The sequence below is a fragment of the Malaclemys terrapin genome, chromosome 3 (assembly GCF_027887155.1).
Source record: "Malaclemys terrapin pileata isolate rMalTer1 chromosome 3, rMalTer1.hap1, whole genome shotgun sequence".
NCBI classification, from domain to species: Eukaryota; Metazoa; Chordata; order Testudines; family Emydidae; genus Malaclemys; species Malaclemys terrapin.
The window spans coordinates 71,143,661-71,160,887 of record NC_071507.1 but is presented as its reverse complement, the minus strand read 5'-3'; the positions used below and the strand labels follow the sequence as shown (position 1 = coordinate 71,160,887).

The following is a 17,227-nucleotide window of genomic DNA, read 5'->3' as shown; positions in this document are numbered from 1 at the left end:
CTAGTGGTTCTGGATTTTCATCACATCTTCCCTCTCAGCAAACTCTTGTGAAAATTGTTGCTCAGTAAATGTCTGATTCTATAGCCTCCATTCGTGTGGCATTCCCCTTGAAGTAAATGGTAGTTCTACATGTGGAACAACTAAAAAATTAGATTCCAAAGTAGTTGAGTAAAAGTAGGAGTTTAGAGTTGCACTATATTCATATACAGTATAGTGTTATATCCTGTTCATAGTTAGCTCTTAGGCTAGAAGAAGGTTATCCTGCAAAGAATTGGGATACTTTGAGGTTCTGGCACTGAGATTCTGTGTTCATATGTGATATTAATAAAATAAGCCATTTGATTTTGTATTCCAAAAGAGTGAAACTCACCTCTTTGCAGAGAGCCTCCACAAGCCTATCCACCATTAAATCTTACTTACAGGACAAAGTGGGTATTGAGTGGAGCGTAGACTTTATGCATACTCTCCATATGGGGTGAATTTCATCCAAAGGATTTGGAGAAAGGATTAAAAATGGAGGGAATGTAAAATGGGTCATTTTAAAAAGAAACTCCCCTGTTGAAAATGTCATGCTGGCTCCTCAGGAGGCAAAGTAGCGGCACTTTTGCCAGTCAATCTGCCTTTCAGGTTGTCCAGCATTGTAAGAGTAACATAAGAAGACTCACAAAATAGGAAAAATTCAGAGAGCTGGTGAAGCTTGAAGCCATAATTGGCTGCAGGCAAAATAATAATTTAAAATAATTGAAATAAGATTTATTCCACCTGTTCATATAACATACTAAGGGCTTCCAACACACACACACACAAACCTTGTCAAGTAACATATGAAGGGTGGGTGTAAAGAATGAAAATACATACTTTTTTATGTAAATAATTCTCAGTAATTCCCTAATCCCCTCATTTTAGCCAATATTGGCTGACTAACTTCTTGGAAGTGTCCAGGATGTGAAAGAGGACTGTGTAGCACCTTTTTCTATCCCTAAAGAAGGGTATTTTGTGCATGGGAGCAGTGTGGATGAAAGCATGAAGATAGTTGTGAGAACTGGACATATGGTGGGTTGAGGCTGATGACATTGGAAAGGAGGGATTGGGGGTTTGATTCAATCCAGAAACAAGAATGGATAAGTTGGGAAAGGCAGAATTGTCAAGAGCCTTGAAGATAAGGAGAAGAAGATTGAAATAAAGATGGTGGAAAATGGGAAGGTAGTAGAGGGATTTGGTGAGACGTGGTTAGAATTGCAGACCAGAAAGATGATCTTAGCAGCTGTGATTTGAATGACCAGAGGAAGTAATGTCAGAGCGCCCAGTGTGCCATTGGCTTTCACATCCTCTCAACTCGAAGTAATTTTGTTATCTCATGATCACTGTGTGTGCAGCTGCAATTCCAGGAGTCAACGGAGAAGGCATTTTCTTTTAACATAGAATTCTCTTACAGATTTCATAATATGCTGCCTATATATGTTGTTCAAAACAGATTCTGATCATATAGTTTATTCGGTGTGCCCTATTTGTCTGACAAAGTGGCCAAACCATAGGCTTCAGTTACTGCCAAAATCCTGGATTCTGCACAGCACATTAGTGTGTCTAGTCTAGTGATTAGAGCAGAGGTCTGGGACCAGAACATATGATTTGTCTTCCTAGATATGTTGTTTGCCGTGCTACTTGGAAACCTCTGTGACTCAATTTCCCCATTGGTAAAATGTGGATAATACTTAACAGGAGTCCTATGATACTATATTAATTAAAGTGTGTAAAAACACTTAAGCTTTTGCAATAAGAGATCCAATAGAAGTATAGATTTATATAAGATATTTGGTGCACATTTAGAAGAAGCAGACAAAGTTTGTTATACAAATGCATTTGTACATGGAATATGTTACCTCCAGCTGTGTAGCTACCTCGCTACACTTCATACATGGTTCCTGTATGATATCTGTAATATGTTTTTTGTTAGGTGAAACCTTTTATTGTGAGCTAACCCCTACCTAGGGCTAGATAGATCTCAGGACAGAATACTGAACAAGATTATATACTCCTCAGGTTGCATAGAAGATAAATAGTATATGTTAAGGCACTATATACACGTGCAAGTGTTTAAAAAAAAAATCTAAATATGGTCTTTTGGGGGTTTTTTCGTGTTATTTGGTTCATTTTTCTCGGATTGTTACTGTCTGAGTTGCTAGATTTGTGGATTGATGCTTAACATTGCCCATTGTGTATTTGTGATTTGCGTTTTGTAATTAAGGGGAACAATGGGAGTCCATTGGGTCTCATTATATATAATGGTTGGTTTAATTTGTTTCACTTCTATCTTGTTAATTGTAAATTGATCATTAAGATTTGAATTCTAATCTGTCACCAGGGTTGTGAGTATTGAAGCTAGAGCAATGATCCTGGTTTTAATCACTGATGATGAGAAACAAATTTTACAATTTTGGTACATATTGCAGTTCATATATTTTAACACTGTATTTTATGGTGTTATAAATATTGTTAAATGACTTTTAGTGTAGTTTTACTGTTTGGACTATAATGTATAAATTATATTACTGTTTTGGCAACAGGAGGTGTCCAACTGTGTGAGTTTAATTGAAGTAAAGAACATACACCCGGTTGAACTATTTTTCTGCATGTTTGGTTGACGTTCTGTTTAGAGACTGCACTCATTATACTCAACACCAGGAGTAGCTTGCCCAAGCTAGTGGTACCAGGATGGGAAATCTGTCTGCAAAACCAAATCATTAAGACGATGTGTTATCCACTTAAAGAAGAATTATTCCAATCCCAATTATGTCAATAAAAATGTTACTTTATAGCACTTGTCAATGTAATACTATAAAATTGACTGGTTTTCTGAGGAACAAGAAAAGACGCTGCTGCATAAAACAGCTAAGCTCTTATTCTGTGCTGTGGCTCTAAGAAATACAGTGCAGAGAAGATAGTGTAGAAGGAAGTGCGGGAAAAGAAATTTTCCCAAATCCAAGTGTTTACAAAGAAAACATGAATCAGACCTCAAAAAATGGAGTAACTTATAAATCATGTTTAAAAAAATTGAATATTTATTTGCCTCCTGGATTTTGAATTTTAGGGTGCCCATAGGTTATGTTCTCAAAACTTTCACAGCTGTTTGGGATAAAAACTAGCCTTTGTTTTAAGTGAAGGCTGAGATTCTCACATTATCACCTGAATCTTGGCGCTCTAGGAAAAATACCAAATATCTAGAGACTTGAGATAAAATTGTGGGAGTTGGCAGCACTGCAAGGTGGTATATTATAAGCCATCTTTCTGCTGTCTAAGTTCTGGGCTTCTGCCGGGGTTGGTGCAGCCAGTGATGTAAATTGGCTTGTTGGTCTAGGGGTATGATTCTTGCTTAGGGTGCGAGAGGGCCCGGGTTCATATCCCCGACAAGCCCACTTTTTGGGGGGAGGGATAGCTCAGTGGTTTGAGCATTGGACTGCTAAACCCAGGGTTGTGAGTTTAATCCTTGAGGGGGCCACTTAGGGATCTGGGGCAAAAATCTGTCTGGGGATTGGTCCTGCTTTGAGCAGGGGGTTGGACTAGATGACCTCCTGAGGTCCCTTCCAACCCTGATATTCTATGATTCTATGAATTAGGGTAGCTATGTGCTGCTCAGACTTAACAGCGGCCTCCTGAAGGCTGTATCATAACCCAGAATCCCCACAGTGCTATGTTCTATAGTGTTGCCCCCTCACCTTTCCAACACACTTCCCTTCCATTCCCAGCACATGAGGATTTATGAGGAGAGCAGAGGAGAACCAGGTTTCAGAGTAGCAGCCGTGTTAGTCTGTATCCGCAAAAAGAACAGGAGTACTTGTGGCACCTTAGAGACTAACAAATTTATTTGAGCGTAAGCTTTCGTGGGCTACAGCCAAATTCATCGGATGCATAGGATGGGACATATAGTGAGGAGATAACATATACATCTCCTCACTATATGTTCCATCCTATGCATCCGATGAATTCAGCTGTAGCCCACAAAAGCTTATGCTCAAATAAATTTGTTAGTCTCTAAGGTGCCACAAGTACTCTTGTTCTTTTACAGGAGAACCAGTTACACTGGCCCAACGCTGCTTTCTCCCCCATTCTACTGCAGTGTTTTTATGTCTCATATGCCACCAGAGCAGCACATGGGTACCACAATTGGAAGAGAATCTCTCCCCTAGAATTCAGTCATTCCACTAGGGCAGCGTCTCTCAATTTTTCCAGACAACTGTACTCCTTTCAGGAGTTTGATTTGTCTTGTGTACCCTAAGTTTCACCTCTCTTAAAAACTACTTGCTTACAAAATCAGACATAAAAATACAAAAGTGTCACAGCACACTATTACTGAAAAATTGGTTATTTTCTCATTTTTACCATATAATTGTAAAATAAATCAATTAGAATATAAATATTGCACACCTCTACCCCAATATAATGCTGTCCTCGGGAGCCAAAAAATCTTACCACGTTATATCGAATTTGCTTTGATCCGCCAGAGCGGGCAGCCCCGCCCCCCCGGAGCACTGCTTTACCGCATTATATCTGAATTCTTGTTGTATCGGGTCACATTATATCTGGGTAGAGATGTACTTACATTTCAGTGTATAGTATGTAGAGCACTATAAACAAGTCATTGCCTGTGAAATTTCAGTTTGTACTGACTTTGCTAATGCTTTTTAGGTAGCCTGTTGTAAAACTAGGCAAATATCTGGATGAGTTGATGTATCCCCTGGAAGACCATGGGCATGCATATACCCCTCATTCAGAATGACTGCACTAGGGTATATTCATAACTCTTATATTTAGTTTCACTAGTTACAATAGTAATTATATGCTATGGATATGTGATGATAATTTGCACTTACATAATAACTTTTCTGCCTAAATGACTCAAGACACTTAATATATCTTCATCTATTAAGTCTTACAGTGCCTTGTGAGGTACTAAGTTGTATTATCCCCCAAACTGAGATGTTGAAAGATGAAATTATTCTGTTATGTAGAGTGAATAAAACGTGATCCTTGCTATTCATCTTCTGAGAAATATGCTTTGAAACTCAGCATAGCAGTTTTAGCTTATTAATAACATTAATAGTACTTTGCTCTTATAACAGTACCTTTTACTCAAAGGTCTTAAAGTGCTTTATAAACCATTCAGTAATTAATCTGAAAAACCCTGTGAGGTGGGTTGCTGATATTATTTATTTGTATTTCTGTAGCACCTATGAGAGTTCTAGTCATGCACTGGACCCATTGTGCCAGGAGCTGCACAAACACAGAACAAAGACAGTCCATGCCCCTTAGAGGCTACAATCAGAGTGAACAGTTGATGGCAACAAACATCACATTAGTTCCATTATATTTTAATTATTTTATTTTTGGTGGGTTTAGTTAGGAGTGATAAGCTAAAGGAAAGGGAGTGGGGATGTTAAAGGCAAAAGCAATGGGGGGGACAGGGAAGGGGAGAAGAGGAGTGATGCTAAGATGAAGAGACTGAAGAAAGGGGAGATGGAAGGAGAAGGTTAGAGCAGCCAATCAGCACAGAGCAGAGAAAGTCCAATCAGAACTGTAAAAAGTTCTCTGAATGGTCAAAGGATCCCACTTTGGCTTCTTCTGTCCGTACGGGCTGGAGTTTCTGTCTGGCTCCTCTCTGCAGTCTTCTCCCAAGCCCACATGATGGTGGGAAGGGGAGACACCACCTTGGGCCTAGTGCTCCCACAGTTGGGGAGTCTTCCTTGACCATTGTTATTCCCTTTTACATATTAAGAAACTCAAATAAATGATTTGTCCAAAGCTGCTGAAGGAGTCTGTGTCAGAACCAGGATTAGAACTGAAGAGCGCCCGGTTTCCAGTTCTGTACTGTATTTAGCACATAGACACAGAGGACTAGATTCACAAAAGGACTTACGTGCCTATGTCCGATATTTATGTACCACTGACATTCACAAAATTGCTTAGCTGCCACTTAACCCCAGAGGCACCTACAGTCCCCAATACATCCAAGTTTCTGCTGGTAGGCATGCACAAAGCCACCCAAGTCCTCATTCGACCACACAGCTAACGAGTTGCTCAAAGACCTCTCTCCTGCCTAAACCCTGTCAGGATTGTCAAACTAGGCATTCCATCACCTATCTTGCTTTCAGGTCCCGATCTATTGGGTGCATGTAAATCTGATACAACTCCATTGACCTCATTTGACACCAAAAATGGCCAATTGTCTTTAAAATCAGTCCTTAGTCTGGTTGTCCACACCAAGCAAGGGGAATTGTGATCTTGCATAAGTGGGTTTTTGCATATCTATAAGTGAGAGGCTGCTCTTATTGTAACTGGGTTACCAAAAAGTGGAATACCACAGTGTCATGTCTCCAGACAGTAGGAAGTGGCTTGCTAAGTAAAAATGAACATATGTTTGTTTCTGTAGGATCTAATAAGAGCCTATTTACACATACATGTACAGAAGTCTTATAAAGGTTGAGACTACATAGTGATGGCCCACTATAGGATGAAATCTGACAACATCCATCACCACTGTGTTTTTACTTCTTTAGGTCTGAAGTCAGCCAGCTTAGTGAGGAAAATGAGTACGTTCATGATAGACTGGAGAAGATGCAGAAAAGAAATGATGAATTGGAAGAACAGTGTATCCAGCATGGGAGAATGCATGAGAGAATGAAGCTGAGGTAGGAAGTTCTATTAATCCATCCCTATGTGGTATATATGCAGGACCTGTTGTATTGTATAAACAAGAAAAAAGTTTTAGTCTTTATTTTATGAAAATGACCAAAACCTCACAGACCATCCTTTGTTTGTTCTTTTGCTTGTGCTGTTTTGGATAAATAGCAGGAAAGCATGTTCAGTTTCCACAGTTCTCTGAAGAATTTATACCTAATTGATTTAGCATATGTGTTGTAGGCTGTTTCTGCTGTTTGGGCTCTCTCAGATGAATTGTCATAAGAACAGTCATACTGGGTCACACCAGTGGTCAATCTAGTGCAGTATCCCATATTTCAGTGATGGCCAGTGCCAGACGCTTTAGAGGGAACAAAAAGAACAGGGCAATTTATCAAGTGATCCATCTCCTGTTGTCCAGTTCCAGTTTTTAGTAGTCAGAGGTTTAGGAACACCCAAAGCATGGGGTTGCGTCCCTGACCATCTTGGCTAATAGCCTATTCTCCATGGCCTTATCTAATGCTTTTTTTGAACCAATTATACTTTTGGCCTTCATAACATCCCCTGGCACTATTACAAAGCGGTTCAGCTATATTCACATCTTGCATCAGATCCTGTGCACCATTTAGGACTAATATGTCTTTCTTTTGTGCCCTTATTTAATATGCTATATTTTTCAGCACTATTTTCTTAACACATCTAGTTATTTGTGTTTAATATAAACACAAACCTGTCACTGAAAATATAAGTATTAATAAATTAGAAGCTATTCAGTTTTGACCAATAGCTTGAAAATGCCAATTGTTTGATATTATTTGAGTTACTCTTATGGAGGCATCTTCCCACTCAAGTAGTGCTCCATCCCTTAGTCATCTGGGCTGAGAATGAGGAAGGGCAGAAGCTTTTGGGGGAATAGCCAGCCCTCAAGAGTAGCAGAGACTTCCCTAGCAACTTCCATCACCAGCCTCCTCATGCTCCTTCCACCCTGGGTTCTTGGTGTAATAGAAAGTAGGGGATGCTGGGAGGGAGTTTGGGCAGGACGATGAGGAAAGGGGCATAGCAGAGTATAGCTCCGGTACACCAAATCCTCCACTCCAGAGGGACTTCAAGCCTGTCATGTAAGTTAGGGCTGCACAGGAGGCAGCTCTACATTATGCTGGAACTGGACAGCCCTGAATCAGGGAGCGAGCTGCAACCAGCTCTCTACAGCCCCCCACTCCATTTCAACAGAGTTTGGATGGACCAGCATATCAAGGCCTATGTGTTACACAGGGTGTTCTGTCTGGTGATTCTTTGCCCCACCCCGTTCCTACCGCTCTCTAACATAGTTCCTCTCCTGCCGGTCTCTGTCTCCCTTCCCTCCATTCTTCCTTTTTGCTTGCTTTATCCCAGTAACTCATCCTGCTCCTGCCATCTCACTTCTGCCCCCATAGTTAAACTTCAAAGGAAAAAAAAGAAATTCTGAAATCTCAGATTGTGCACTTAATCTGTGAAACCACATGATTTCATTGTTACCCTCATCCTCCCTCTCCCTGACTCTGCCTTGGTTCCTTGCATTAGTTGTTTTATATTAGATTCCAGCCTTGGGGAGCAGGGAGCATGTCAGCCTATGTATTTGTACAACGCCTAGCACAATGAAGCTCTAATCTCAGTTGAGCCTTCGGGCACTACCACAGTATGTATAAGTAAGGAAAAAAATCTGGCTTTTTAATTATTGGAAGTTGAAAACTGTCATGTTGAATTTTAATTGATAAAATGGATTTTCATCTATAAAATATTGGTTTAGGTAGCTGATGTGGGATAAGTAAAAGTGAAGGCCTTTCGAGTTATAAATTGGCTGCTAGTATAACAGCACCTGAAATACTCTGCTTGTGGAACATACATTCACAGTGTAATCCATGCTACTATAGGAATTCCAGCCTCACCTCTGCTTTTAGAAAACGTATGTATCCTCTCTTTATACTGGAATAAGGACAGGAGATATTACATACGGTTTAATTAATGTCATAATGCGAAATTACTGACACCTTACCCCCACCCCCACCCCAGTGATCCCCATGAATTTGGCCATCTCCCAATTCACAGACCTCCTAGCCTTGTTGACCCTGGGGCATGGGGAGTGCTTCACAGTTCCCTGCCACACCCTGCATGTGCATGTCCTACCATAAAATTTTTACGTGTAGAAAAAGTTCCAGGATCAGCCCCAAGTCCCTCTTAACTCTAAGCATTAAGGCTACCCCTTTACACATTCCTAAATCATTTCCCCCACGTTGCACCACAATCATATCTGGTGCCCACTGATAAGCCCCCACAGTATATAGAAGTGGCATCAGCTGGTCCCATAATATGCCCCTCCTTCTGTGGTAGCTCAGGACTGCTTCATCACTAAGCCCCAGCTGTGAACACTCAGACAGCCTGGATGCCCATCCATACACTGTCTTCCTGCATCTGGAATGACAACAATGCAAAACGAACAACAAACAATTCCCTACCTGGGGTCTCATGTACATTCTGTGTGCTTCTGAATGCCAATGCCTGAATTACCCTAGCCTCCATATCCAGCTGTGCTGCTGCTGTTGTAGTCTGAATCCTGAATGAGTGGGAACCAAATTCCTGGGCTGCAAGCCCCAGCCTCATCAGTCCCCGTCTCAACACCATAACAAACTGGTATGTTGAGAGGATTCCAGACACCTTGCATAAAGAGGAGCTCATCGAAAACATCTGTATTTTTTCTTTTTTTCTAGCTTAGTACCAAGGTCACTCTACTTCATTATTACTACTAGCTTGAATTTCAGATCTGTCTTTTCTCAGCTGTTAGGGCAACATTTAATACACATTAGAATAAAACCGAGATCATGAAGAAGTTGTTCATCCTTTTCTATACAATCACAGCAATTTTATGCACTAGAAATGAATCAAAGCATTAATACAGAACAGAAAATTGGTCTGAGAGGAACGTGGTCATGCTGCAGGCAGTGCCTTACCGTCTGCTATTGCTTTTAATGATGGAGAGCACTAAAACCAGTGCAGTAACTGTGTTTTCCTAAATTTAATATTTTATAATGTATAAATATGGCATAGATTATCATCTAACTGGGCCATAGTCAAGAGATTTTACCGGTGTATTAAAGGGGAAAGCGATGAATGCTTTGGTTTTATAGTTGATCTAATTCTGTATTTATTTAAACTCCAGGTAGTTAATGGAATGTTATCAGAAACAGCTTAAAAATCACAGTAAGGCTGTTTAACAACTTCCACAATGAAGAACAGTAGTAGATTTCAATATCAGCTAAGCTAACGTATTAAGTTTGTTTCTAAAGGTCATGAACTTGCTTCTGTGCTTAGTGTACATGAACATTCATAGTCAAGTCATAAAAAGCCACTGTTTTCTAGCATATGCATTTGATGCTTTCCCAAAACAAAAAATCTTAGTGAGGGTTTTTAGTCTGCTCTTCTAGACCTCTGCAGCCTGCTGCTGCCTTACCCAGGCTATTCTTCATGGGGGGGCAATAGCTCAGTGGTTTGAACATTGGCCTGCTAAACCCAGGGTTGTGAGTTCAATCCTTGCAGGGGCCACTTAGGGATCTGGGGCAAAATCAGTACTTGGTCCTGCTAGTGAAGGCAGGGGGCTGGACTTGATGACATTTCAGGGTCCCTTCCAGTTCTAGGAGAGAGGATATCTCCATATATTATTATTAACTTAACAGTAATGGAGTTTGCTGCATTATTCAGCCTTTTTTCTCAAATTGTAGTGATCTCATGAAAGTGGTATAGAGAATTACTCCTCTGCACAGTGATGCATTTCTTCTTTGTATGCAACCACAGCTAACACTTTTTGCTGCTGTATCACACAGTAAGCTTGCTTCTAATTTGCTATATGCTGTTACTCCAAGGTCTCTTTAGGCATTACTGCTTTCCAGGTTTCTCACTTTTATTGAATATAGTCCAGTTTATTTTCCGTTTATTGATCCTCTTGTTTGGTTCTTCAGCCAGTTTTCAGTCTTCAGTCAGTTTTCAGCCTGTGACAATATTTTTATCACTCTCAAAATTGATTCAGATTGATTTTAACTTTCCATGAGTCAAATGCTTTATAAAATTGAGACAGCCTATTGGTTTCAGTCCCTTCACACACTAATTTTGTAATTCTGTCAAAACCAGAAGTCAGTGTTCTTCATAAACACTACATATTGTTCATAATTCTGTTGCCCTCTAGATGTTTATAGAGTCTTCTCCTTCTATATTATAGTTAAACCTGCTGGATGGTAACTGCAATGATCATCATCCTTTACTTCTTCGGATATTAGTACCACATTTTCTCTCCTTTGCTCCTCTGGTCTTTCACCAGATGTCTATGATATTTCACAAACATTGAGTGAATCAATAATTTGTTCTCACAGATGAGAGATGTTCCACAAATACACTTTTGCATTTATATTGTAATGAAATATGGTGTTTATAGTGAGGAAAAAAGGTTACTCTTGTTTGTCATCACTTTTTGTTTTTTGCTATGGGATACAAAAGACAGGGGCAATAACTATTTTATAGTCCTTTCCGAGTTCCATGAAACAGTTGTTAGAGTAAGACCTTATTAATTGATCAGTCAACTTGTTTTGAAGCAGCAGCTTGGAAATGTTTGTGTCAATGAAAATAGACAAGATAACACTTTTCCTTATTATTTCTCTTTCTCTATAAAAAAATATGTTGTTTATAAACATCTGTTCTGATTATATGAGGTATTTTTAAGGACAAGGTTATTTTATATTTAAATTACAATAATTAAAGTTGTTTTTGAGTCACTTCTTTGAATATAATGTAAATATTCATCCCTTTCAGTTTTGTTTGCTCGGTGAAATGTGTCATTAAAAGAAAGTAGATGTCCGTCTGAATGATAGATGGTTGACACCTGCTATTGAAATGGAATTGAGCTGAGAAATTTGTGGGAGTGAAGGAGAGATGTTAGGATTCTCTCTGAAGCTTAAATGGGCTGTACAGTTGTCGTCGTTGTTGTTATCTAGCAGCCCATGATGCCCTCCATGGCTAGTCCTCCCTTCTTTCTTTCACCTGCCTTCTTTTTACATCAGCTTGTTCTTTATTATCTTCTTGCTCCCACATGCTTTTAATTTTAAGATGGATTTTTGAGGGTGAGTAAATTAGTTCAGAAGCATTGTCTAAATTGTGGCATTTGATCAAGATGACTGTCATTGCTATGTCACTGGAGATATGGGGTCAACTTTACAATTCTGAATCTTGGAAAAATGTCACTTTGAACACTGCTGCAAAGAACGTGTTAGTATCATTTCAATATTTAAATACAATTTTGTCATTAAAGTCTGCATTTTGCCATTCTGCAGAAAATGACTCTTAATGGTAAAAAGTATTCTTTTTCTCGCGAAGAGGAAAAAATTATTACAAGGCCAGTTATAAATAGAGGCAACCAGCAAAGGAATATAAGATCAAATATAGCAAAAATAACAGGAGTACTTGTGGCACCTTAGAGACTAACAAATTTATTAGAGCATAAGCTTTCGTGGGCTACAGCCCACTTCTTCGGATGCATATAGAGTGGAACATATATTGAGGAGATATATATATACACACATACAGAGAGCCTGAGCAGGTGGGAGTTGTCTTACCAACTCTGAGAGGCCAATTAAGTAAGAGAAAAAAACTTTTGAAGTGATAATCAAGATAGCCCAGTACAGACAGTTTGATAAGAAGTGTGAGAATACTTACAAGGGGAGATAGATTCAATGTTTGTAATGGCTCAGCCATTCCCAATCCGAAGAAGTGGGCTGTAGCCCACGAAAGCTTATGCTCTAATAAATTTGTTAGTCTCTAAGGTGCCACAAGTACTCCTGTTCTTTCTGCGGATACAGACTAACACGGCTGCTACTCTGAAATATAGCGAAAATAAAACCTAAAACAAACCACTACCACCTTCCTTTCCCAAAAAAATAAATTAATTAAAAAATTCTACAGGATATTAAATCTGGTTGCCATTTTTAGGTTCACCTGAAATGTTGGCTCGTGGTGTGTATTGTCTGCACTTTCAGTACCAATTTTAAAGTGCTCTGCACACAGTTCTCCCTGTTGCAATGATGGGACCTGTGATAGTTGGTAGCAGGGGGAGTTGAGTGTGACTTGCTTTAGGTGTATTAATGATTGAACTTATTAATTTGTAATTAATTTGCAACCATACTATCATAGGCAAGGATTTCCTCAACTCTCTTAAGCTTTAATTGATTTTGATCTAGTCTGGTGTATTCTAGTCTTGTTACTTATCACTTGACTTTTCTAATACACTCCCCTTCCTAAACAGTAGAATGATTTTGGTTAATGTAAGGGTTTGAGCATAGTTCATCTCTTCAGTCAGCATCAACTCTCTGACAGCCATTGGCTGTAAAAGGAAGCATGTTACTTAGTAGTTACCTCTTCTTCCAAACCTTGGCCTGCACCCGTCTTCTTAGAGCCTAGATGGAGTGTGGAGTTACAGCAAATGGGGAAAGATGTCTACATGTAGTCCGAGAGCACCTCTCTTAACCACTTCCTTTCTTTGCATAAGCCTGCCAGGCCCTACTCCATAGTTCTTCTTTTTCCTGAACTAGGCAGTGAGATGGAGTATATGGGCCATAGTTTATAAAATGCTTGAAGTTATTTTATATTATCAATAAATTATTGATTTGGAGGCTTGTAAATATTGTTTTTCAAGGATTGTTTAGAATACTGTAAATGGAGAGAGAGCATTTTTGCTGGCAAAATAGTCAATACTTTATTATTTCCTCCAGTTGTTTAGAATCTCATAAAAGGCTAGTCTATTGTGATGAGGTTTGGCGTGCATGTTTTGGTATGTGATCTTTTATTATTTTCTGGTTGCTTGAAATGTCCTCTGTTAGGAGGAATGTACCAGGCAAATAGTAGTTTGTTCACATTTGTACCTGCCAAACAGGATTTTACACTCCAACGTTGTGCAATCTGTGTAGTCTATTTTTATATGTAATATAAATAATCTAAATAATTTATATATTATGTGTGAGCATGTATACACACATGCACAAATTGTGTAGAGCATTTATATAGATGGGCTTTTTACACCTATTTCAACTATGTTTCTGGTAGCTGAAAAGAAAGAGCCTACGGGATTGGCAGTTCGGGGCAGATGTGTGTCTATTCCTCAGGCATCAGTGGTTGTAAGTTAACTATAAAAATGTTATAACCATCTGTGTAACAAGACGGCAGAGATCTGCTCTTGCCTGTTACTATAAATAAGAAGGAGATTTGTTTGACTTCATAGACATTGGATTTATAAAGATTATATGTGTCAAATCATAACTATGTGCCATGCTGCTAGGATGTGTCTGCAGCCAACTACCTGGGGTGGTCTTCCCTTCAGACATTCTAGTGAAGTGCGCAACAACTGTTTAGAGATGTCTGTATAGCACAATATGTGATGAATTATGTGTGTATTCTTCCTATGAGGAAATGCCTGATTTTCATGGATAGCCTTATCTGCAAGAATAGAGTTAAAATGGACCTTTAAATGGGTCACTTAAAGAGTAAAACAAATTGCAATAAAATCATGTTTCAAGTTCTCTTTCTGCCCCCACTCCCCAAAAAGTAATCCTAAGATATTTCCTTTTAAATTTGTTGTGTTGTGCTTTTAAGCGATATGGTCTGCATTTTTGGGGAGGGGAGGGGCCAAGAAGGGAAGAAGTTAATTTAAGACCTATGTCACAATATTTCATTTACTAGGACAACTACCTCCCTACTCAGAGAGATTTGAATTTCTGTGAATGTCTTTGGCAAACCTCTAGTAATATGGGCAATTAAAAATCAAAATCCTTTCCTGATAATCAAGTCAATCAATTTACATTTAAAAAGCCTACATTTTTATGTATGGTTTACATACTACCGCAAATAATTGTGTGTGGGGGGGAGGGGGAACATAGGAAAAGTGAAGTTATTAAACAGCCCTTTTTAATCCAATGTCCTTCATATTTTGAACATATTTTCCTCCTGATCCTTATTATAGATAGGTTAATATTATTTTTTTAAGTGAGGAGAAAATATTAATGTGACCTTGTATTTAATAGACATGTCTATCTTTAGAAATCTGTAGGGGAATAGGTAAGTGTAGAGTCAAATGTCCAGAAAAGTGACTCTTGTTTTTAAATTAAAATGTGTTCATGTTTATAACAAAACCAAACAAAGACAAATACATACATCTCTCTAATTTATCTGGTACTAAAGCTGTCTCAATATATAAAAATATAAGTCTTTTTTCTCTAAGCATCCATACTCATGCCCAGATATCTGTATTGGGTGGGGGCGGGGGTGCTTCATGGCAGCTGGATTGCCACAACAATTGGAGATCAAGTTGTTCGTGTAGCCTTTCATTCAAGGAGATTCTTTTTTTGAAAAGCTTTGTGTCACTACATCCTGCATTGCAGTGTAGCCAAATGAGTCTCATCTCTGTCCAGGATTTGGGGTTATCTCTATCACTTATACACTGCCATTAGAAAGACTTTCATTGTAGGTTGGGAAACAAAACACTCCAGAGAAGTAATATTAGGAAATAATGAAAGGATGAGATTCTATATAGAAAACAAATCCTGTCAGAATCTGAAAATGTATTTGGCTTCTGTTTAATGTGCTTGGCTGTTTGCACACAGTACACATGGTCTGGAATAGAAACTGGATGTTTAAAATCTCTCCCTCCCTCTCACTCTCTAGCTAAGTATTTGTCTATTTGCTATTTATTTATTTATTTATTTATATTAGGGCTTCCATTTTAAATATTTATCATTTGTATAACATAACACAACACACTGAATTTTCCCCACAAAATATTATCTAAAGAAAGTTTATTTTTCAACTACATGAACAACAGATGTATAAAACAAAAATCATTTTAGCTGATACAGACCTGAAAGCATCTACAGTAAAAGACAGAGTAATCGAGGAAAATATGTTTTACAATTCGGTGTAACTCAGTCCTTGCTAATCTTGACATGGTAATGGCAAATGGTTGGAGGGAAAGTATTGCATACAATTTCCATATTGTGGGTTTTTCTGGTTGAATTTTCATTAGGATATCTAGTGCACTTAATGGTACTGATTAATAGACTGTAAGACACTTAAAGCATCAAATAATAATGTTTGACAGCCTTGCAAAATTCTACTTGCCCAGTCACCCAAAATGAGTGATTTCTTTTAAATATTAATTTTTTTTATCATCCCTGTAAAAGGCCATGGACAAGTATTTTTTTGTGACAAGGCTGGTAAATGTCCATGACAGTATTGCAAGGCAGATTTATGACAAGACATTACAGTTAATTTACACATGGGAAAAACATGTATATCCATGCAGTCAGAATGTGTGACCCCTCTGCCCTTCAACAGCTGCGAGCACTCAGAAGCCAATACACTCTTTATGGAAACAGTAGTTGGCCTCTCCTGCGAGTGTTCCCCACCCCAATATTACTGAGGTACTCTGCCTGCCTTTGCACTCCACAAGCAAATCCCTCCAAAAACAGATATCTGGATACTTTATATTCATGTTCACCTTTTAACTGTGGCAGCAAAAGTCTTTAACTTACAGATTGTCAGCCAGGTTTTTGACTGTCCAGAAACATAGCAAGCCCTGAAATAAGTGCTATATTTAAGAGAGTGTAGTGCATCACCCAGGCTGTCCTTATCACTTTCTGCAACCAGCACAATTGTTGGTTAATAGGGTTCTCAGTGCTAAACATTAATCTAATGTTGATGAAGGCCTTCCCAAGACTGTTCTTGCTACAGAAATAGGGAAGATGATGCTCTTGACAGCCCAAACAAGAGTCTGTTGTTTGGCATGCCCAGTCCTAGAAATGTGTGTCCCGAAACAGATTCCTCCAGAGGGGCTGGAGTAGACAGATATCACTAGAGGTGCATTCAGAGCACTGCAATTAAATCCTATTCGGTTGTACTAGGAAAAGCTCCCAGAGGTCTGTTCCATCGTAATGAGCCGTTTGTAGTGATGAGAATGGGGCCCCTTGTCATGGTATCAAACGAATAAGAGTTATGAACCACCATGTGAAAGAAACCATGCCTGCTAATTTCTGCCTCAGCCATACCAACATCCTTTAACCACTGTGATCTTTTCTCTGAGCCGCTCGGCCTTGTCAGGGTGTTTAGTTCAGTGCTGAAAATGGTTAAATTGGTATTCATGGACCTCCATTTTGTCATATGTGTGGGAGAAGCATATGCCCAAGATGTTCAGCCAAGAAATGAATGGTCTGGATCAACATGTCATAGTAACCATATCCTCGCAGGCCCATATAAATAAAATTGTGTAAGTAATAGCAATAGCAATAACAAAAACAACTCATTCACTTCAGGCACTTGCTAAAGATCTCAAATGTACAAAGAAAGTAGAGCAATCCAGGGGCACAGTCTTTTCAAAATAGATTGCCCTGGAAGGCAAACCCTCCCACCTCAAAGGCAAAACATTCAACAATTTTGAGCAGGTTGGGGTGAGTATATATTTTCTTCCCTACATTTAAGAAAAGGAAAACCCACC

General features: G+C 38.9%; 1 protein-coding gene across 6 annotated transcripts in view; it reads left to right on the top strand.

Annotated features, from left to right (window-relative positions):
- SDCCAG8 (SHH signaling and ciliogenesis regulator SDCCAG8) overlaps nucleotides 1-17,227 on the top strand; it is a 154,724-nt gene that overhangs the window by 88,412 nt on the left and 49,085 nt on the right. For 5 of the 6 annotated variants that reach the window (XM_054024248.1, XM_054024250.1, XM_054024252.1 and 2 more), the window contains one exon: nucleotides 6,552-6,683. The exons of the other annotated variant lie outside the window; for it this stretch is intronic. In XM_054024248.1, the coding sequence (XP_053880223.1) occupies nucleotides 6,552-6,683 (132 nt within the window). The remainder of the gene's footprint in view (nucleotides 1-6,551; nucleotides 6,684-17,227) is intronic. 6 annotated transcript variants of the gene reach the window in all.